The following is a 22,803-nucleotide window of genomic DNA, read 5'->3' as shown; positions in this document are numbered from 1 at the left end:
ACAGACAGAACAAAGGAGATTGTTGAAGAGAATGGTGTCGCATGACGACAGCACAGCTGCCACAATGACAGGTGATTCAATCTTCCCACTCTAGTTCATGTTTCATTCTTCTTTTGTGCTGTTCAGTGACTAACGGCTGGATACTCTGATTGACGCATAAGGTAGAAAGTCTCTGACGTGTGTTTAAGTGTGTATGAGTTGAATAGTGAGAATCCTCTCTTTTCTTCCTCACTTTGTCTCCTTTCATCCAGCAAACAGTGGGGGCCGGCTCTCCTGTGATCTCAACGTCAAGGCGAAGTTTGTTTCCAGCCACCACAGTAATGATGTTCTTGTTGCCGGTGCTACTGGTGTCCAGGTGTATTTTGGGAGGATCTTTCATTATGAGCATTAGAGGAGAAGATGGGAAGAGACAGGTCATACAGGTTAGACGCAGAACATATTTTGAGGGAAGACACCAATATGGTTATTTTTGCTTTGAAACTTTAAAATAGATAAATAAATTAGATAATTTTTATGCTAGAATGTTGTTTCTTTCAGACTTGAATGATTTCTGGGTAGAAAACTGAAATGGCCTTTAGCCTTTACATTTGGAGCAGCATCATGTTGAATATGTAAACAAGCAAGTTGGGGTATGTGTCCACTAGGTGTCTTTTCAGAGTGCTACTAACATTTTCAACATTTACGATGAAAATTAGTTTTTGTGTCACAACCTTTAATTCAATATTTTTTGTTTGTCTTTTCAAAGAGGGGCAGCATGCATCAGTGTTGCAGTTCATGTAACACATCTCATGTTCAAAATTGAGTAAACCACTCAATTTTGAGGAGGAAGAAGTTTAAAGAGCAATTTGCAATTGCAATTGAAACAAAACACTTATTTACTGCAACAAAAAATAATGAATACCTTATAAGACCACACTGGTTGGATGCTGAAATGTTTCATTAAGATTTTGGTTTGTGTGTATGATCCAGTGCCTGTGAGCACATGCCTATGCCTTTACTTTGAATACTGCAACATTGTTATTTAAAAAATCATTTTAAAACTAACTTTCCCGAACCGTTAAAGCTGTAGAGTAAAAACAATCATATTGGCACTAGGTGTCCTGCTTATATCCAACTTTAGACCACTACTGGACCTATATAGCAGCACCCTCACATAGATCTAACATTTACTGTCATGCAAGGCGATGAATAAGTAAAAAAAATATATATATTTTACAAATAACAACACTTACCTTGTCTGGGAACATAGTCAATCTTGATTTCTGAGGGGTATAATATATGAATCAGTCTTATTCAAATTTTGACATGGCTAGCTCACATTCACAAAAACCATCAAATGCTTCATATTTTGGTTTGTGTGTCACCCAGGAAGTTGAGTTTCGCAGAGAGAGAAAGTGCATAGCCATCAGGGACAAAGGTATAATCTCCAGCATCCGAAGGCTTCACGTCATCAATCGTCAGTTTGTGGGTCCTGGGGACATGTTACCAGATGTTACCAAGGAGACAACACTCATTGTGACCCGCAATTATGCAAAAGACAGTTGCCCTAGCAACATACTCCATGAGGCAATATCATAGAGTGAGAAACATACTAAATGGCTTTCACCTTGTGTGACCGCTGTTGCCTTGGCATATCTCCTGCCATAGGCAGCGCTGATGGAGGGATTACTGAGAGAAACCCCAGACCCTGGGGGTGTGTATGATGTGTGCGAGCGTGTCTGTGTGTGTTTAGAGGTTAGAGCTTTACAGATTGCAGCCTATCCAAAAAATGGGTCAAACAACTAAGAAAATCTTTTGTTAATAGTTTGCCAAGCCATATGGCAGACAGTGCTTATTGTGATAGCTATATGATTGTGTGTGTGTGTGTGCGTGTGTGTGTGTGTGTGTGCGCAACTGTACATGATGGTTCGGATGGAGAGCTCAAAACAACAGCTTTTTTGACATTCAAGCGTGGACCCACAGCAGTCTGATATAATACCTTCCAATGTGCGTCATTTTGATCCGATCACTGGGCTGGACTTCGACGCCGTCCTTGAACCATTTCCCCGTCACTTTTTCATCAGACACTTCACACTTGAATACAGCCTGTTCAGCAGCCTTCACTGTCAGGTCAGCTATGCTCTGCAGAACCTGCAACTCCTTATCTAAAGAAAAGACACCAACATAGATCAGCACATATTGTAGCACGTAGATGTTTGTTTATGCAGAGAATGAATCCAATTCTGGCCAGTGTTAGATGGTAACTGTCGGTTAGAAATGCATTGCAGTAATATTATTACATGAGGAAACCCAGCAAATGATCGACATCACTCACATGTCTGTACAGAAAATATGTAGCTGGAGCCAGCAGACAGTTAGGTTAGCTTAGCACAAAGATTAGAAACAGGGGGGGAACAGCTAGCCTGGTTCTGTCCAAAGATAACAAAATCCTCCTACCAGCACTTCTAATCACCTCGCTAATTAACATGTTAGATCTTGTTTTTAATCAGTACAAAAACCAGTCGTGGTTTTACTTGCGGTTATGTGTGGGAATATTTCTTGGTCAGGTGCAGCAACGTCCTGGAGTTTAGCTAACTCTTTCCAGTCCTTGTGCTAAGCTAACCATCTGCTGGCTGTAGCTTCATATTTACCAGACCTTAGAGTGGTATCAATCTTCTCATAAAACTCTCAGCAAGAAACCAAGGTAGTGTATATCCCAACATTTCGAACAATTCCTTTAAACTTACTTTTAGCCTTTAAAATGATATATTTAATGTAATGAATTGAAAAGGGATAATTGTCTCTTACTGGTGACTAGCAGATCATTAATAAATATATTTTGGGAAAAAAGGCCTGGTAATTTTACTCTAAGCAATGTTGTCCTGTGGATGTCAGCTATAAGATCACACACTGCGGGACACAACAATAATGGGGTGTTCCTCCATCATTGGGGTGCACCTTATTCGGGGAGTCTATTTAGTAATCTAGGATTCAACACTATGTTCATCATTGATCATCTGGTGCACTGTAACTATAACTGGAGTGTCCACTGAGCAGGAAGGACAGACATTTTCTCACACTTTAATCAATTTAGGAGACTCGTCTGGCTTGCAAGTATGCAGCAACTGAGACAGCCTGATTTCTGAAGGGTAAGACCAACCATCAATTTTGAAGGTGTAAAAGAAAATTAGCATGACGAACAGTGTGATGAACTACTGATACAAGGGATTAATGAAGTAATATTACATGAGTAATGACTAATTTATTACTTTTTATGCTTGTCAGAATGGAAAACATCAACATGTGCTGATGTATAAAATTTCTTTAAGTTCCTGATTGAACAGCCATGTCTGAAATACTTGTTAGCAAACTTTATACACCAGCTGATCACCCATAAATTGTTGCTTCTGCTGCTGTTAGATTTAACTGTAGATATATGAGAGTATTGAGGTTTGGGTGGGTTATTTTCTCATTTTAGTACACTCCAGATTTCATATTGAGGCATTTAGCTATATAAGATAAATTTTAAGTTATATAGTTTTAAAAAAAAAAGAAAGTCATGTCATGAAAGAGCTTTAGGTTGTTTGATTTTATTTTCTCACATAATTTGTGTCTCTATGTAAGTGAGCTTGATTTGTTGTTTAAGATGCAGTTTGTTGTTTTATTTTCAGGTTGATTTTCAGTGGTATGACTTGTTTTGTGTGCTTTCCAGTTTGTTTGTGATAAGCCTGATCATCACTGTTGGCTGTAATGGTTTGTAATAGTCAGCTTCGTCAAAAAACACACCACAAGCCTGCAACTAACAAAGTTTTCACTTGTTAGGAGGAAATGTCAAACACTGGTAATGACTTTAACAGAGGAAATGGTACCTTCAACCTCCAGTTCTGCCTTCGACTCTCCGCCGTTGGTGAAGACGTAATACATTCCAATATCCTCCTTAGTAGCTTCATTTATGATCAAAATATGCTTCTTCCCGTCCTTTTTAAATCTGTACTTTGAACCTGCGGTTTCTCTATTCAGCTCAACTCCATCTTTCATCCTGAGGAGAAAAACACACACACACACACACACACACACACACACACACACACACACACTTTCAGTGACACTTCAACACACAAAGAAGGGAGGAAGAGCTGATTGACATGTCTGCAATGTTCTACATGGCTAGAGCCTTCAGGGATCACAAGGCTTTGGCACATTTTTAAAATGTGCAGAAGGTGAACATTTTCTCAGATATACTTTTGGGTTGTAGGGGCTGCATTCACAGCAACTGTAGAACTAGTTATAATAAAAAGTTAGAGAAATGTATAAGTCATTTTCCATAGATGTTTTCAATCATATTGATATGAGTAATGATGCGTAATCGACTATGCGAGTTTTGCCAACATTTCCCATCAGACTTTTAACTGTTGCTTTACAGGACCTGCAAGCCACGCCTGGACTATTATTACTATTATTATCATTTATACAGGGATATTTGTAAGAAGGGTATGATCTATTTGCCTAAGGTATGACCTTAATGCATTTCCTGATTAATTGATATCAGAGTGACTGAAGGGTATTCTGGCTCACCATCTGACGCTGGCTCCTTCCTCTGACACTTCCACCTCAAACTCCACCTTCTCACCCACCACAGTGTGAACATCATCCAGCAGCTTGGTGATGGTGACTGGAGGCTCTAAAGACGAATGAAAAGCTTTGAGTCAAACTTTAAAACAACAGAGTGGTACTGAGTCATCAACATACTGTGCTACTGTATTATGTGAATCACTTACTGTTCGGTACATTGTATGTATCTAAATCACAAGAGTAATACTGACCAGGAACATGAGGATAAAAGACGCATGATGGATAAAATCAGTACTTGAGTAGAGTGAGTAAGGCTTTGTTTGTACAGGGCATGACAAAACAACAAATATGGTAATTATTGGAGCACGGCTAAATTCTGGCACATGCAAAGTTTTGATTTGCACTAAAATATAGGCTGCCTATACAGTCCAAATCAAGTACAATTAGGTGGAAATTGACCTTACTTACATGAGTAGCTAGTGGGGCAGCATCATCATTTGTTGTCTTTCAGTGGGATTGTGTCATGACAATATTAGTTATGTTAAGGTTGTAGAGAATTCTTTTCAGTTGATGACTCCAAGCAATCTGTAATTATACAGTTTCCAAATGAGATATTGAAGTGTTCGTTTTACATGTGTGAAAAGTTTTGTCTGATGTAATGTATAAAAATGGAACACAATTCATTGAACATCAACATCAATTCATTAATCAGAACATAAATTTGATTATTTTATCAGAAAAATGTTTGTTTTAATTCTGTGATTTTGATTTCAACCATATTGGCCAGACCTAGTAGCTACGGCTTTAATTTTACTTGATAGTTTTTCTTTACAACACTCTTCTATGAGTAAACATAGCTGTACTTCAGGTATTTTTGTATTCTTTCCTCTGTGGATGGGATGTATTTTAGTGTTCTCAATAAGGAGAAAAGACTAAAACACAGAACATGTGTGTGCCCTTTTTTAGATTTGGATAACAGCACAATACACTCCTGAAGTATATCAATGCCACCAAACACACCCATCTTGTAGAGGTGAAGGTACTTCAAGCCTCCCGAGGTGGTGGGAGTCCCATTGTGTAACCACATGGTGCGATGCTTGACGCTCTGCTAGCCTTAGCTATTTGTCATCGTCAGCATCCAGTCCCCCTCTGGACGTCTCAATTCTGTTCAACCTCTGCTGGAGAGCCCAGAAACTCTCTGAACCACAGTCACAGCACCACAGAAACATGTACAATTTCACTGCGGGCCTCAAAAGTTTGGTGAAATGAGCTTGATGTCTTCACTGTAATTTGTGGTTTCTCAAAGTACATTTCCATCAGGAATACATGGAGGAGACACAACTAGAAAAAAGCAGCAGTTTGACTCTGAAAGCGTAGTAGGTTTACAGCAGGTGGTCAACACAGTAGGTGTTGAGGATGGAGGCCATGTTTACCTTTAACTCTGATCTGAGCTAAATACCTAATTTGTGAAACATATCCACACAGAATGAATTGTGTTACCTTTAGCAGTAAGTCCATGTGTGTGGGTTTTAAAATCTGGTTTGCGAAACCACTTTTTATTTGTTTAAGGAGTTACAGTACAACAACTCTGAGTGTGTGTTCAAGCAGAGCAAGAGGCGAATTGAACTGATTGTCACTGACCGAATCAGTGGATTTTAGCAGTGGAGCTCCACTTACAGGTGACTGAGAACGCCGTTGTCAGCTCAGCTATAATTCACAGTACGTTACTTCCTAATTAAAAGCTTATTAAAAGACCGCGAAAGCCACAGAAACAATCATAATCTGATAAATATGTCGTAAATAATAGGCTGCTGAGCTATTAACGTTATGTGCAGCGCTTGTATAGGATAGTTTTGTACTGAACTGAATGTTACAGCTTGGGCTTGCAACCTGCTAGCAACAGACAGAACGGCGACAGCTTAGCTTAGGGCAGTGACTACAAATTTTTGAACTGAACTGAACTGAACGAAGTGATTCCAATCAGCAAAGTGATTCATGATTTCCACCTCTACTAACATCTGTTAGTCCATTGGCTGTTTGGGGCGAATAAACGTGGACTGCACAAATGGTTCGGTGGTCAAATTTGCGCAAATAATGAATAATGGTGAAAATAGCGTAGCTTTCTGTCTGAACACACCTTCAGGAGTCATTTTCAATGATTGATTAACTGAGTAACTAGTTACTTGAGTTACTACTCAAAGTGAAAAAATAAAGTAACTATGGTAAAACTTCAATTAATAGCACAGGCTTTTATTTGCTTCATTCACTGAACTGAACCTGCCTTTATTTGGGACAGGCCTTCAGTTCCTTTCACACAAAACTCTTGCTCAGCAAAGATGGGAAATACGACAAATAATCAAGGAATGGACACATATTCTGACTTTATGTGCCGCCTCAAAGATAGGGAGTCACTTTTTTTTTTGTCTCTCATTTACCATGCCGGTAAATCTGAATGAATTATACTTTGGTGCCCATGGTCTCTGTAATATGAACTGAACGATTGAATTGTGGAGAATCTAACCGATCTAATGATGTGTATGTAGCATGTCCATATTGACAAACATTTATATTTGTATGCGCAATCTAAGCAGCTTAGAACTAGCTCAAGCAGGCTTTAAGAGGTTTTATACATCCAAAGAACTTCTATAAAAACCAGACCCAGCATCTAATTGAGACCTGCATTTATTTGTCAAAATGTGTCGCCACACCCAGCCAGTAAAAAGGACTCAGCGTTAAATTGGAGCTCCACTTGTAATTGAAGTTATACTGTAGTTAGTGAAGGAACATCATTTTCTACATTTTTACATCTTGTTGCTACTCATTTTGCAGAGCTTTGTGAATGTTAAATTTGATGCCATGTTGCTGGAAACACAACATTCACCTGATAATCATTTCATAACACAACACAGCAAAAGCCAAAGCTTTTGTCTCAGTACTTTGTCTTTTTTAAAGTACTGTAACTGCGAGTTTTGACTAGTTGTCATCTGCTGAACTCCCCATGGCCCCCACTAATGTCAAGATGAATGACGACAAAAGGTACTGATGTAGATGTTTGCAAACATTAATGATATTTTTAAGGACACAAACACTCATCAGCACACACACACAGACACACTGGAGCTTCATGGGAGCAGTGTCTGTGGTGAAGAGCTTACCCTCTTGTATGGCCTCTGATAATGTAAAAGCAGGATGGGCAGCAGTGAGCACACAGAGTAAAGTATGGGATTAATATAGAAGCAGCAGACCCAATTACATCTATTAAAACCTCTCATACTCACACACAAAAAAGGACACAGAAGAGATCAAGATATAAGCACCAGAGTTAGACTGATAACGTTGTATATAATAAAATATAGTGCTCTATTAAAAATGTTGGAAACACTTTATTGGTGTTATGGATAGTCCGCCTACAGATTATATAGTTTATAGAGTATTTGTAACATTTCAACTGTTCAACTGTTTCGCTTTGTCCGTACATACTCTAACCAAGATGTTTTTTGTGCTAATCAAACCTAGAAAATGGTTTTATTTGTGAAACGGTTGAATTGTTACATCTCAGTTAATAAGCTGTTGAAATGTTACAAATATTCTATACACTATATGTAGACGGACTATCCAAATAAAGTGTAACCAAAACGTTTCCCAATAATTGTAATAAATTGTTATTATATATTCCGTATTACCATTTTTAACTAAATAAACCAAATAAAACTTTAGTGTACTGGAAACACTGAATAATTGTACTTCCTTGGAACATTTTTGTATAAAATGTAAATATACTGAGTATTACCACGAAATATTAATATTTCAATTGCACAGTAATCAAAATGGCCTTCAAAAACACACATATCAGTAAAACTCTAATAAATATGACAGCACATTAATACGTACAGCACAACAACAATGATACATGACAAACAAAACATGAAAATTTCACTCGCCACATACTCATTAAAAATGAGTGAGCAGACAACAAGAGAGCAGCATGCTACTGTGTGGCATAAAAGCATTGAAATAAACAGATGACAAACACAGACACAAGAAGTGAACAGAGCTGTCAAGCCTCTCAACGCTGAAATGACAGCATTTGCTAAACCGAGCAGAAAAAACCTCTCCCTCCTGAAAGAAGGATTCCTCCAAAGACAGTGACTCATATACCTTTGACAAAAACCTCCGTGAAGCACTTCTCCTCCCCAACCACGCACTCGTATGCTGCGTCATCAGACAGGTTGCACTTATTGATAGTGAGTGTCCGCTTGTTGCCCACGCTCTCAAACACATACCTGGACGCACAGGGATGATGGGGGAAGATTATACGAGGAGGATAAAGAACAAACAAGGGGAGAGCGACAGTAGAGACAAAGAAAGAGAGAGAGAATAATGAATAAATGCTTTCAGCAAATCCAGCCACAATCAGACGCAGAGGGCCCAAAGACAATGGAGTGACTCACAGTTACAGACCAACACAAAGAATCCACACATTCTTGTACAGACCTTCAGAGTTGTGCATGCACACACACAACTATATGCTCCCACACATGTACATTTGGGTTGCTGTACAAACATGTCATCACCTCATCTCATCACACGCAATGGAAGGTAGTGATGGGAAATATTCTACAAGCTAGGGTTCAAGGGTTCACATCATCGGACAGATCAAGGTGGCGACTGCCATTGATAGAAAGTCTAATTTGAATACTGAATTAATAGTTACCTGTAGGGCTGAGCAACAGTCGAGGCAGAGTTATTTGCATGGGAGTAAAACATAGTGTTTAAATAGCATTAAATTAGAATTTAGTTTCTGTAAACTAATGACGTTAGCTGCTGTGGAGCACCATGTTTGTATGCTTTTCAGACACATGTAGGTCTTGTTTTTGCAAAACAGAACAATTTTAAAGCGTGCTCCACCAATTTAGCATTGCACTCCTAAAACATTGTTGGATTTGGAGGGGGACAGTTTTTTTTTTTTTTAAATCAATGCACCAGAACCAGAGGTCTGGTAAGCTCACTTCTTTCTAATTACACATCCCCACGTTTTTTTATTTAGATTTTTCAAACTTCTTTCAAACGTCTTCAGCCCCAACCAACGCTTTTTTCACATATGCAGTAGTACTCCCCAAAACCTGCATACAGACTTGTAAAATCTGCGATACCCCTTTAAAGTAATAATCCACAATATTCTAATAAATGTCCACACCCATGTTCTTTCATAGAGATGTGATGTGTTTTAGTTAGTTGGTTAGGTTTTATTTCCATGTCATGCCAAACCTTTGGCCCAGCCCACATGGGATTACAATACACTACTATATATCAAACATCAAAATATAAGCAAAATCTTCTGTTTTTATTCTATTAAACAAGGTATAGTTCCAAGTGAAAAGGACAATAGAAAACAAAATGAAACCCATTTTCTGTATCATTGCGATGGCACATTGAAGAAATCTACTTTTCTTCTTTTAGACTGACTCTACTGTCCAGTTTTAACATTGAATGGTAAAATGCCAGAGCTCAACTGGGCACATAAAGATCTTGGCTTCTTAGATAAATTATATACAACATAATTCTCTGTACCATAGTCATATTTTTGGTTTTGGTTTTATATCTTAGCCATTGAAACAAAGAAGATCTGGATTGTATCAGGCTACCTCTTTTCTCTTTTTAGGACTGGAAAACCCTAATCCCAATGGCTCTAACTCTGTAACCTAAAACATTTGATTCGTCAGATCTCGATGGCCACAGTGCTCTGCCTGGAAGAACCTCCTGGGAGGCTCCGTTCTGGGCAAAAAAAGTCCCCTCTCCCATAGTAACTGTCTTAATCAAAACAGGAAGAGGACTGCCTCACTTTCAATGAACAGCATGAAGCTACTCAGAATGGCAGATGGTTGAGCCATTGAAAAAATACCACTCGCAACAGCTGTACCCTCTTCAATAAAACACCAAAAGAAGCCTTTGAAGGAGGAGGGGAAAAGAGCAAAGAGGAGAGCGACACAGACACTGAAGAGAGCTCAGCAGGCTAAAGAGGCTCAAAACTAACATTTACAGCTACTGTTAGTCATATCCCAAAGTCAGAGCTTGTTCCTAAAGATTTTTAAATGAATTATACAGAGCATTGTTGTTGCTCATCTCAGTGCGGTTTCCAATCCATGTGCAATGTCATGGTGTAATAAGTTTCCTGAACAGCTACCAACCTGTATAATCAAGTCTAGCTAATTAGAAGCCACTAATTATGCTAGTTAGTCCAACCATTTGCAAGTTGCTCTTAATGGTAGTTGCTTTTGACAGTCGCTAGGTAACATTACCTTGCTAACAACAACAACAACACTCCAGTGAACATGTTAAGTTACCAATACAGCTTTGTATGAAACACACATGAATTGCATGCATTGAAATGATGTTACCTAATCACAGCAACCAAGCTAGTAAGCTAATAACCTAGTAATACAGCGCCTAGTTAGCTATTAGCTTTTGAGCCAGCATTAATGTTTTCCAACAGCAGCACAACAGAAGTTAGTGATGCTGGGTTCAAGAAAACTCCACCTGCACTGACGTGACTGAAACTGTGAAGTGTGTTATTGTGATCATTTTTAAAAACACTGTTTCATTAAAGTGTTTTTATATTAACAATGGAAAAAATTAACACATGGGGAAAGGGAGAGTAAATATTGGACTTGCTAATGTTGCTTCGGCAACTGGCAACTCTTTGCTAACACGTTCGCCATAACAACTTCATAAGGTTGTCAGTGTTGTGTTTCACCCTCAGTTACAGAGGTTGCTACCTGCTTTACGCAGCTCAGCCCCACCCAGTCTCCCTGCTGTGCCTAAATTAGTTTTTTTTCTGGCTGCAGCAGCTACCAAGATGGCAGTGGGTAGTAAACCCACATCAATACATCAGCAATGTAATTTTGGAAACCTACAGGTAACGTCAAAGACACATGTCCACGTTTTTGTACAAATTATAGTATAGCTAACTATAAACACTTTTTGCACGGTGTCATGGAGCAACAAGGGCCTCAAGGTTACTGTCAAAGTTATCCGATTTTAAATATTACAGTTTAACCATTTAACATCTTTGGTCCTATTGTATAAACTGTAGTATAGTGCAACCTCAATAAATTGCAAGCATACTAGTACACTCCCTGAACATCATGGTTCAGTACTATTTCACACATATATTGTTCAGTGCACCACCCAAATAGAGGTAATTTGCTTACTTGGCTGATGGTTTGATTTCCTGTCCATTTTTGAGCCACTTGATTGGAGCATTGGGGTCAGTCACTTCCACTGAGAGCTGGATCCTCTTGCCCTTGTCCACTGAGTAGGCTGAATCCAGCTTCCTCAGGAAAGCTGACAAGAAAGTATCCTGTTAGCATAGTTCAACCACTGCTTTAATAGCCACATAATCCATAAGTGCCAACCAGCAGAACGCATATGCTAACAGCATTCCACCTGTTGTCCCAGCAATATAACTTCTCCCCCAAGGCCTTTAAATGCCGCTGGTATTTACAGCCTACTGCATTAGAGAGCTTTTGTTTGCTCCCTCCTGCCTCACTCCTAGTACACAGTCTGTTGCCTCATAACCCCTCTCCTGTCTCTTCCCTCACTCCTCACCGTCACTTTTCTTGGGCTCCACCTTCTTCATCTTCTTCAGCCTCTTCAGCATACCCCTCAGGTCTGTGATGCCATACTCAAAGGCAATTTTCTCATAGTCACAGGGCTTGGCCGCCTTCAAGATTTCCCATACATCCACTTCTTCTTTGACCTCCTCGTGTTTCTTCTCCCTGAGTATTTGAGAGTGTGATTGTGAATCAGATAAAACCAGAAATAGAACCAATTTTAAGACAATCAAATTTAAGAGAACAAATTTAGGTTATTATGTAGGTCTATAGCTGATGTAGATTATCTTACCTTTTCTTGAGCAGGGCACTGAAGTCTAGATCACCAGCATCCTCACCTGCATCTCCGCTGGAATTAAAAGAAAAGAGATTCGGGGGATTATCTTGGTATGTTTCACAACAATGGTTATTGGGTAGTCAAAAAAGGGCATTAGGAAATATACATTCAATATTACATCCCCTTTTATTTCACATTACACAGACCTATAAATACAAAAATACCGAAATTACAAGACAATTACAAATCCAACAAAGACGACATGAGCAAATACAACAGCGCACAGCAGAGTTGTAATGAATTAGTGCCTGTAGTTAAAGTTTAGCCTTTTTTCATCCTGTGTTCTGATAGGTGCAAAAATAGTGTGAGTGGGAACATAGAGCAGAGGCGTTTGATGAGGACTACAAGCTACCATCATGTCCTAAATTCAAGTGACAGACAGAAATCACAATGGACAAGCACATACAGTATATGTCAAAAAATAAGCAATAAGCAAAATAGCATACTGTTTAAATGCAAACAGTGTACATATCACAGGAAGCACAAGTATGTATGACTGTATGCAATCTCATTGCACAAGTTCTGAAGGAGGGCTAAGGTGTTGTTAGCATGGCTGTGGCTAAAGGTGATGTTATAGGAGACATACAGTCGTCATCAGTGACTGGAAGTACACACCCGAGATTCAACAAAAAAAAAGGCAGTTTCATGTAGAATAATATCTTGAGAACTTCACAGAGGGGGAAACTATGGCTGCATTCCACTGCGTAAACCCTTTATTACCCCTCACATGCACATTTGCAAGTCATGAGAAAAATTCACATGGTCTTCAGTCATCAATCACCCTCTTGTGCTCCACAAGGTGACAAGCACTGAGTGTGGCACATGCCAATAAATGTCTACAGGCTCAAGTGCTTGTTATTTTCCACTGTGAACAGTTTTGGCATCTCCTTTACAGCGTGTAGTGTGTTTTCCTGGCATTGTTGAGGCTCATTGAACCCCTCACAGAGCAAGATAAATGCCAATAAATTCAAAGCCATTCTGAGTGATCATGTTCGTCCTATGGATGAACGGTTCATCCAAGGATAGCATCCATCCATGTTGTCCTTGCCATCCTGATAGGAGTAAATTCTCCCAGGGTGATAATGACCTTGATCACAGGGCACACGTGATCACCAAATGGTTGGATGAGCATGAAAACAATGTTAGCAGTGTACTGTGTGTACAGTGTACAATGCACTTTTGAAACATTCTTGAGCACTACCTCAGTTAACCACCACCGTAAAACACCAAATGATGGGAGAAGGGCTGGATCTTTTTACACTAAGTTTGTTTAAACGCATTTTTTCAGAATCTACACTAAAGTTCATTGATGTAAAAAATTGATTTTCCAATGCTGTTGTTACTATAATGAGCTTTCTTTCATGATGCGAGCATGAGAATTGAGAGCAAAGCACAAAATGCTCATCTCTCTCACATTAGCCTATGTTATTAGAAGCATTTCATTGTGAAAAATGGACCGAAGCTGCTGCAGCAGGAACTGTAGCTGCATCAAGGTATAGTTGATGCTCCCCATGAAAACAAAAACTGACATGTGTCAGTGACACAAACTGATGCTGACGTAGAGTGACTGAAAATCACATGATTCTGAAGAATTTTCATGTATGTTAATGCAAATCTTAAAGTGTACATAACTAAGTAATTGTGAGAAGTGAGAATGTGTCCTCACTCATGGTGCAGTCATTTGAAGCTGAAATGCCTTGACTGCTAGGCCAAGGCTGTGCTCAGACCGACTTTAGCCCTGCGTGAAAAAACGCAGCCCCCTCATCCATTTGAATGAGACCAGTCCGGCAAAAAAGTTTAACCTGGCTCAGCTTTTGCCACAACGCAACCCAACGTCATCTTGCAAGGCGCTGCGGTGGCCAATCACATTCATGCAAGCACACATTCCTGGTGCATTACTTTGTAACGTGAATGCTGTATTTCTACTGTTTACCTCGCGGCTGTCAAAAATTTAACATTTGTCACTTTGATCATTTTGCCGTTTCATAAGTCTTCAAACTCAAGGATCTGGTACTCAAACTGGACATCCTGGATCATAATTCAAATCTCCGAAGCAACACACCCCCACCAAAGCAGCCCCTTGCATTGTTTTAACACAGGGCTGTTTTCAGTCCAAACGGCCACTAAGTGTTAAACTACCACTGACTCCCAATATAAAATCAAAATACACATACTTGGTGCCCAGCTTTACCCTGCTGAACCACTTTGACTTACATACTTGTGGCTGGAATATATATCCACATCCTTTTTTTCTGTGTTGTTTTGCAGCAATCAAATTAGCCAATCATGGCCCACCCTGAAACAAACAAGTGAAATTTAGTGATGTTCGAATTTAATTGATTTGCAATTTGTGATGTGTTTTAGTTGCAATTGTCTACACGTAGCCCCCCACATGATTGCCACTTGATGTTTTCTTTATTTTGGCATTCACCTGTGTAGCATTGTCATGACACAGTATACATACTGTATGTTTGTTGACATGCTTGTACACTTTGCCCTGTCAAGAATAAACATACCGTGGCATAATATGAGTGCAAGCAAGAAATGTTTCGAAACGCTGTTCCTCACACAATGTGAGAAACTCTCACAGACTGCAGTGCCAGCGTACAGTATGTATTCCACAGAATATTTTGTGTTTCCCTTTGAAGCCTTTTCAGCTGGCCAACCAGTCAGCAAAGCAACAACATGAAGAAGAAAAATAGCCTGATATGCCCAGGGCATATGATGGAGAGCTTGGGCTATTTCAGACATGAAACACACATTAAAGTCTAGAATTTTTTTTTAAATCCAGAGAAATTATGGGTGAACAGGAGTGAAAATTCCAAAGAATGAAGTCAGACCACATGTATTTGGTTGTGCTACTGTAATACACGTTAAGAGAAACACACAGATGAGTATCCCATATGAAACAGGATTCCCCATACTTACCTTCTGGAGGTTGAGCTGCATGACCTCCACATATCAAGGTGTTTAACACACTCATCCATTATCTGTCCAGCAACATATTTGAATTTTAACCAACTTTTCACTTTTCATTTATCACACCAACATCTCTCCCTCTTGCCCTCTCTCTCCGTCATATCAGCACTCTGCAAATAAGCACACTGACATCCTGTCTAAACTACAATATGATGCTGTCTTTTTGCCTCTTGTGTTTCTCATCATACCTTTGCCTTTCTGCTCGCACTCTAATGAGGGAAGGAAATTATATTTTTAAACATAGATTACAAATATGGAGACTCAGTGCGAAGTTGTCGGTTGATTTACGATGACACAGCACGCATACAGTAGCCTGTACAGGCTGAGAACAGCTGAAACAAACAAAAAACTCATTAAAAAAGCTACAGTCAGGGGATACATACATAGATACACTTCACACAAGCAGAAGTAGAGACAGATATAGACAGTGAGGGAAACAGATATATATAAAAAAAGTACCTTCAGAGACTGTCAAAGAGACATGTGACGAAATACATAAGATGCTAAACCATGAGGGACTCCAGGTGAAGCAAAACACCAAGGCGGCAGACGCATTGAGACGTGACAGAAAGAGAAAAATGGCAGACAGACTGACTCGTACAAAGTCAGCTACTACTGAGGGATACACAGACACACAGGCAGAGACACTCGTTGAGACTGACAGATGCCCAGAGGCAGCGATCTACAGAGGAGCATATGGGAGACAGTGTGATGGGTGACATGTTGAGTAGACCCTCGCCGACACTGACACTCACGATCGCTTAAATGCCTCCAAGATGTTGTCCTGCTGCTCCTCTTGTACAGCTAAAACCAGACAGAAGGAGAAAGACTGGTGAGAGCTCAGCTAGGTTAATTCATTACACAGCGAGCTTGAGCTGCAGAGGAATAATGGACTGATGACCTCACTAGGCCACTAAATGATAGGACCTAATGTGTATCGCACTCACCGAGTTATTGGCTGACAAAGCCAGTTACATAGTAATGGTGGATATGCTGAATGGAAGATGACAATAATGTGATTGTCTGTCTCCAGACCTACCCTGCACGGAGACTTCAAATGTGCAGCTGTCGCACTTGTCTTTGGAGGTGACCTCGCAGCGGTAGCCACCTGCGTCTCCATCCACTACTTTGATGATGCTCATCTCGTAAGTGTAGATCTGACAGAGAGAGAGGGGATGATTTGCTAGGAACACACGTTATTAAAAGAACACACACACACACACACACACACACACACACAGATGAACAAATACGTGCTCACAAACACACAAGTATACAAACAACACAGTTTGATCGATACTGGTTTGCAGATAAAGCCATCGGGCCGATATTGGCTTTTATTAGAGTGTCACTCAGTCAGCTGGTTGGTCAATGCAGTTTGTTTGATTACACATTTATCATTCCCTCCAGGTTTTTAACCATTCTGCACACAATTCAATGCAAAAACAACAAAATAGGTTACTGCATCTTTAGGAATGCACCTTTTTTTTCAATTCAGTATGATTTAAAATTCTACTGTTTATTTTGGCATTTTGTTAATTACAAGTTGTGCTTCCATCTTGTGCATAACCTGCACAACAAATGTATCTGTGTCACAGAAGTGGGAAAATTTCATGGTAATCCATCTAATAGTTGTTGTGATATGTCAGCCTGGAAATGTGGTCCTTACCGACTGATCCACAAATATTCCCATCCTTAGAGTCACGTTGTTAGCATGGCTAATAATCTCTGTAACAATGAATGTACAAGGGTTATATTAACACATATAGTGTGAACATACATACCTTGGTGTTCCTGTCATAGGACTCTTTGAACTGCAGGTGCTTCCCAGCTTTGCTGCCCAGGTCCAGCCACTTCCCCTTCAGCCATTTCATGTTTGGCTTCCTCAACAGGTTTGAGGAGTCAACTTTAGCCACAAACGTGATGTCCTTGCCTGCCACGAACAAAAATGAGACACAGTAAGTAATTAAAATAGATGAACTATATTCCAAGAATTTGGCATTAAGTGGGCCACTCCTTTAATTTTGGATATAATTCAGGATTTTTATGGCGTATCATTTTTCCAGACCTTTTGTTGCTGTGACACTCTCCGGCTTCATCACGAACAGGCCAGTCAGCTCGGACAGCTGGGGATCCTCCCCTGGTACATGTTCTGTGATGTTTAATAGATGAACCAAAGTGGACAAATTAAAGCTGTAAATCATAATCTGGCACCACTCAAATAAAGACAAACAAATTGTAGACGTCAACAGGAGACAAATGGACCAAGCAAACCACCAAATCAGCGGCCTTCTTAATTGTGGTGCTTTTACGGTGAAATGTCTATTTGCTGATCATCTGGGAAACTTTATTAGTATAATTTCAAACCACTAAATTCCACTCTCTGAGATCAGGGATATATTCCTTTCGTACGGATATTTATCTCTAAAACTGAGAAACAGTGTGTGAGGCAAAACCATTCAGCGAGTTTGCACAGTGCCTTTGCTGTTACGCTGTATAAACCATTTGGGACCCTGTGACAAATGACAGGCGACCAAGGAGCCCCCTAGAACAGACTGGCCCGAGGGAATAAAGAAACTCCTCAGATCACCTCTGAAGACATCACATTAGGGCACACATCTTCTGCCACTGTGACAGAACATAAGCTGAATCTGTTCACTCTTATCTTGGCGATAGAAAACGAGCTGCTCTTTTATCCGTTCACTTGTTTCTTTTGCAAGTAAATTGATGTAACCTCTGTAAGGTGTTTGCTTGTCAGTTGATGTGCTTTACAGAGACGCTAACATATTCATTTCTCTTACCATCAGGAGGCAACTCTGCATCGGAGGGGGAAAAAGAAAGAGAAAGCGAGGAACACGTCAGTCTGTACAGTATCTGTGCTGTGCTGTTAAACACAAGCGTTAATTGGCCAAATGATAATCTTGACTTCAGGTGGGGAACACTCACACGTTAAATCAGCGTGCTCTCACACTCCAAAAAACGCATCTTTCTTTCTCTGACTCTAATTAACAAATCCTGCTTTTTCTTTTACAAAAAACACACAACTGTTAATGAGTTATGTCTTCAACAATCAAGTTCAAAAATCCCTTTAATTGTGCTGAAGTCAGGAGGTTGTTAACTGTTTCTCTTGTTTCTCTCACTTCCTGAGTCAGACATACTTTAAGTGTTACAGGAAAAGAAGGTTTATGGACAGGCAGCAGGTAAAGATAAAGGCACATCGGACCACCAATCAAGTAGAGTGAGTAGGGCCCTGGGTGGACATCCATTGGACGAGAGCAGTTGCTGAGAGAATGGATCCAGGGTCACGTGTCAAATAAGGTCATGCGCCTCCATAAAATCAGAGAGCCACACCGTCTGCGCCTCTTCCTCTCTCTCTGCTTTTATGGTCTCAGTTAATTTGATCTTTTAATCAAAAGTGCCCCTGAGGACAGATCCAAGTTCAGATGTTCAAGATGATTTAAAGGGTTTCAGTTAGAATGCTAAGTGGGTAAAGCTGATCCTGGAATGGCACCCAGGGGACACTTTTGAATGTTTACACTCTTACACTGTTACATTGGACACTTGTTGTGTTTGGGATGAGGTTTGCAAGTGAAATAACTCTCTCACTGTCCTTGGCTCTGGGAATGGAAGTTTTGGATGTTGTACAATAGCCTGCGGGGACTGACTGACTGAAACACCCCTACAGACCCTATTCATATTTTGGGTAAAGAAGACAATTTATAACAACCCGACAATAAATATTCAGTAACGCTTTATACTACCAACCCGGTATTTCCTCATAATTGCCTAATCATTTCAAGAAACTATCCTGGAAGGAACTATGTAATTTGGTACAAGTTTTAGGAAAACTAGAGACAGAGTTCGAGACTAGTTAAGTCTGAGAAAGAGAGAAAGAGAAAAATTCTCAAAACGACATTTTTACGTTCAAGTGACAAAGCCCTTTAGTGGCCGTAGGAATTCTGACTCTTGTCGATTGGCTTTAACACGGGAGACTGCTATTCATGTCCTGTTTCCCACCAACAGTCAACATTGGTTACTTGTATTGTAACCATGACAACGAGGGTCACCTAACCTTAACAAAGGACTTATTTTAACCCAAACCGTGATCTTTCCTTAAACCTAACCAAGCTGTTTTTGAGTCTAAACCTAACCAAACTTTAACCATAGTGTTGTCACATCATAAAACCGATATATTTTTCAATTTGTAACGGTTTTAGAAGGCACAGATAAATGATGTCGTCCTGCCGATGGGGGTGTCAGATCAGAAAACTCTTTGTGTCGCTCTGGAGGGCATGGACCAACAACATATTGTGTCATTTAATTTGGAGGACTTGTTTAGTTTAGTTATTTGAGTTGATTTTTAAATGAGTTATGATTTTCCAGAGGAATTGAAAGAACTGCTTCATTTAAACTCACAAAAATGTTTATTCATTATTCACTGATTATTGGAAACTATTCTTTGTTGAATTACATACTTGCCTGTAGAAAAATTGCACATTGTTCAGCTTCACCTGCTATACACTGACTAAAAGAGTCTAAATTACACTACTGTTACTTAGCATTCAATTGGAATTGATTATTTGGTTGTTTACCAATTGAACGTCATCTGTATTTTACTTATAATTAGTGCCAAATTGCATAGTTCTTTCTAGGAACCTTCCTAGGGAATTATTAGGAAATGATTAGGAATTTATGGACCCGTAGAATAAGAGGTTATTAAATATTCTATCCCAGACTGGGTATTACTACATTAAAATAGTAACTAATCTATCCATTCCAACCATAAAATATACTACTATACATAGAATGTATAGTACTGTAATTTCACAGTTATTACTTATTCAGTATATCATCAATTTATCATCGGAGCACCACCAGACAGAACACACAGTGTCTAAAATTCCTTCAAGCTCGTGTTGTACATAGAGTACATGAAGAAATGAACAACTGCATTATTGGTAATATTATTCAGCAGTAGCATATTGTAGTATATCCATGTATAACACATATGATATATACCCAGCATAAGTACAGGCAGGATATATCACTTTTTATAAACCAGACCTCATCAGTTCATTTCAGAGTCAAGTTCACTTCACAATGAAACACTCTCAAACATTCTCTCGGATGCTTTGGTGGAATCAATCTAACCACTACACTTTTAATCACTTTGAAAGCATGTTTATATTGCAAGCCACTGTCATAAACCTCTCTGTTGTCTGTTATATCTGTATTTTATTTACTTATCTTATCATCAGTTTGTTTCATCTGACAGTTTATCTGATGAATTTGCTACGACTTGAGTTACTTTTAAGTTGTCTTTGCATTGTTTTCATTCTTTTCTTGTACTTTCCTTTATCTATTCACTGTGAGGCACTTTGTCACTTGTGTTTGCTACATGAATACAGTTATTATTGTGATTATTGTTATACCCAATGTCCAGAAATTTTAAAGGCTATATCTCTGCAAAAATGACAATCTTCATAAGCTATAATGAATCTGTCTGCTGAGTGAAAACCTTCGATCTTAAGCATCAGTGATGGCCATCACCAGAGCAATCCCAGGCTTCTGGAAGGATGAGGTTCAGTCTGTCACACTCAGTAACAGATGTCCGCTAACACACAAGGTGGTTGGCACAAAACAAGCATGAAAACAGAAAGCACAAGCAGGCTGGGAAATAGTGTGGTGTGTCTTTTCCTTACCATCCCTAGGCTCATTGTTTGCTGAATGAAAAGAAACAGTTGGGATATGGAAATTAGTCATGTGGACAATGAAGGGTTAAATCACTTCCCACAGTACTGCACTAGTCTCCTCAGACTGCAGAGATGTGTGTATGTGTGATTATGAATGAAAAAGCTGTTCATCAAAGATTGGATTAAAGACAATGTATAAGCCTATTCAATGAGACAACTACAATATATTTAGACAGGCTGAAACTGAACACACACACACACACACACAAACACTTATACACAGACAAATACGCTAATGACAAAGCAAAGCGCTTACCTACAGCAGGCTGGACATCTGTTAATGAAGAATAAGCACAGGTTAAGCAGATGAACTGGACCAAATGAGTGGTAATGCAGATGTAATGCACTGCAAGCATTTTGTACATATGCATACTGTACATAAACACACACGAGTATGACAGACTAACGCTTAGCTTCATAAGCCAGCCATGACTCTGTGAGTTATATTGATCATTTTAGAGATAAATCGATGTATTTCATTTAACAGATGAGTAAAGCCACAATGAGCACACACGCACACATACAAAACTATCTAGCCAGGACAGTGCGTACCCTCTACAGCAGGCTGCTTCTCTGCCACTGAAAGTGACATATAATGTAAATGGGAACAGCAGCTATTTTGAAAACGTTTATTGCCGGGTAACACAACACAATGACCTCCTGAAATCACTTCAAATAATGTGGTTTTCCTCTTACAAGTGTGTATTCAAAATGTGATAGAATATCTATATAAGTTGCAACTTTGAGTTACTGATTTGCCATGCAAAATTTCTGTTCTCTTTAGATTGACTCCAGGTCTTAATGGCTCCACTTGGTTCCTAGTATCCGATACTTGATCTTGGACCGGATCCAAATCAACACAAAATAATGTATTTTCAGAGGCATGACGGAGTGTGAACTGTTAAGTGCTTTTCGACCACAGCTGCTTGTTAAAAGAGTACTCCACAGATGTCTGACTTACGATGGACAGTTTTCAGGAAAAAAACATCAAAATCGATCCAGCAGAACCGGAGATATCATCTTTTTTATTCCATGCATTCTTCTTCCTTGTCAAAACCTGGTGTCTACATTATCCACAATGCAACCCGACTGCCGAGATTCTGGTGTGCAGAGACGAGGAGCTGGCTACACAGGTCTAGTGAGCTCACTTCTGTCTCACTCCACACCTCCAGTTTGGGTATGTTTTCTTTTTCCCCTCTTTTTTTGTTTAATTTTATTTTCATTTTCCAAATGTTTGTCAACAGACATAACATACACTTAACAAAACCAAACAAACACACAATCTTAACAATGACCACCATATCAAATTCTCAAGATTAAAAAACAAAACAAAAAACAGCAAACAAACAAACAAATTAAACACATTTACCAAACAGACTAGCTCAACCTCAACCATGTGTTGATACCTTGTTAGGTTACTTGATGTACATAAAACATAAATTAATATAAATAAATAACTTATATATTCACAACTTCAGGTCATTTTTCCACTGGTCCACCAAATCAGGTCCAAAATTTTAGCTCTGCTAACTGACAGCTGACTTACACTTGCTAACTTAGAAACTGGCCA

At 39.3% G+C, this 22,803-nt stretch overlaps 1 protein-coding gene across 10 annotated transcripts in view; it reads right to left on the bottom strand.

The window, feature by feature from the left end:
• mybpc2a (myosin binding protein Ca) overlaps window positions 1-22,803 on the bottom strand; it is a 60,795-nt gene that overhangs the window by 13,285 nt on the left and 24,707 nt on the right. For 3 of the 10 annotated variants that reach the window (XM_044181429.1, XM_044181419.1, XM_044181420.1), the window contains 17 exons: window positions 21,490-21,507; window positions 21,183-21,203; window positions 18,282-18,296; window positions 17,549-17,632; window positions 17,265-17,413; window positions 16,520-16,637; window positions 16,236-16,284; window positions 12,457-12,513; window positions 12,160-12,329; window positions 11,763-11,895; window positions 8,710-8,834; window positions 4,555-4,660; window positions 3,849-4,018; window positions 1,979-2,144; window positions 1,365-1,471; window positions 1,233-1,262; window positions 233-372 (listed from right to left, as the gene is read on the bottom strand). In XM_044181429.1, coding sequence (XP_044037364.1) covers window positions 233-372; window positions 1,233-1,262; window positions 1,365-1,471; window positions 1,979-2,144; window positions 3,849-4,018; window positions 4,555-4,660; window positions 8,710-8,834; window positions 11,763-11,895; window positions 12,160-12,329; window positions 12,457-12,513; window positions 16,236-16,284; window positions 16,520-16,637; window positions 17,265-17,413; window positions 17,549-17,632; window positions 18,282-18,296; window positions 21,183-21,203; window positions 21,490-21,507 — 1,658 coding nt within the window. The remainder of the gene's footprint in view (window positions 1-232; window positions 373-1,232; window positions 1,263-1,364; window positions 1,472-1,978; window positions 2,145-3,848; window positions 4,019-4,554; window positions 4,661-8,709; window positions 8,835-11,762; window positions 11,896-12,159; window positions 12,330-12,456; window positions 12,514-16,235; window positions 16,285-16,519; window positions 16,638-17,264; window positions 17,414-17,548; window positions 17,633-18,281; window positions 18,297-21,182; window positions 21,204-21,489; window positions 21,508-22,803) is intronic. The other 7 variants (XM_044181428.1, XM_044181424.1, XM_044181427.1 and 4 more) reach the window with 4 other exon arrangements.

This window comes from Siniperca chuatsi, linkage group LG21 (assembly GCF_020085105.1).
Source record: "Siniperca chuatsi isolate FFG_IHB_CAS linkage group LG21, ASM2008510v1, whole genome shotgun sequence".
In the NCBI taxonomy this organism is placed as follows: domain Eukaryota; kingdom Metazoa; phylum Chordata; class Actinopteri; order Centrarchiformes; family Sinipercidae; genus Siniperca; species Siniperca chuatsi.
Note: the sequence above shows the minus strand (reverse complement) of the source record. Positions and strands in the feature narration are given on the sequence as shown.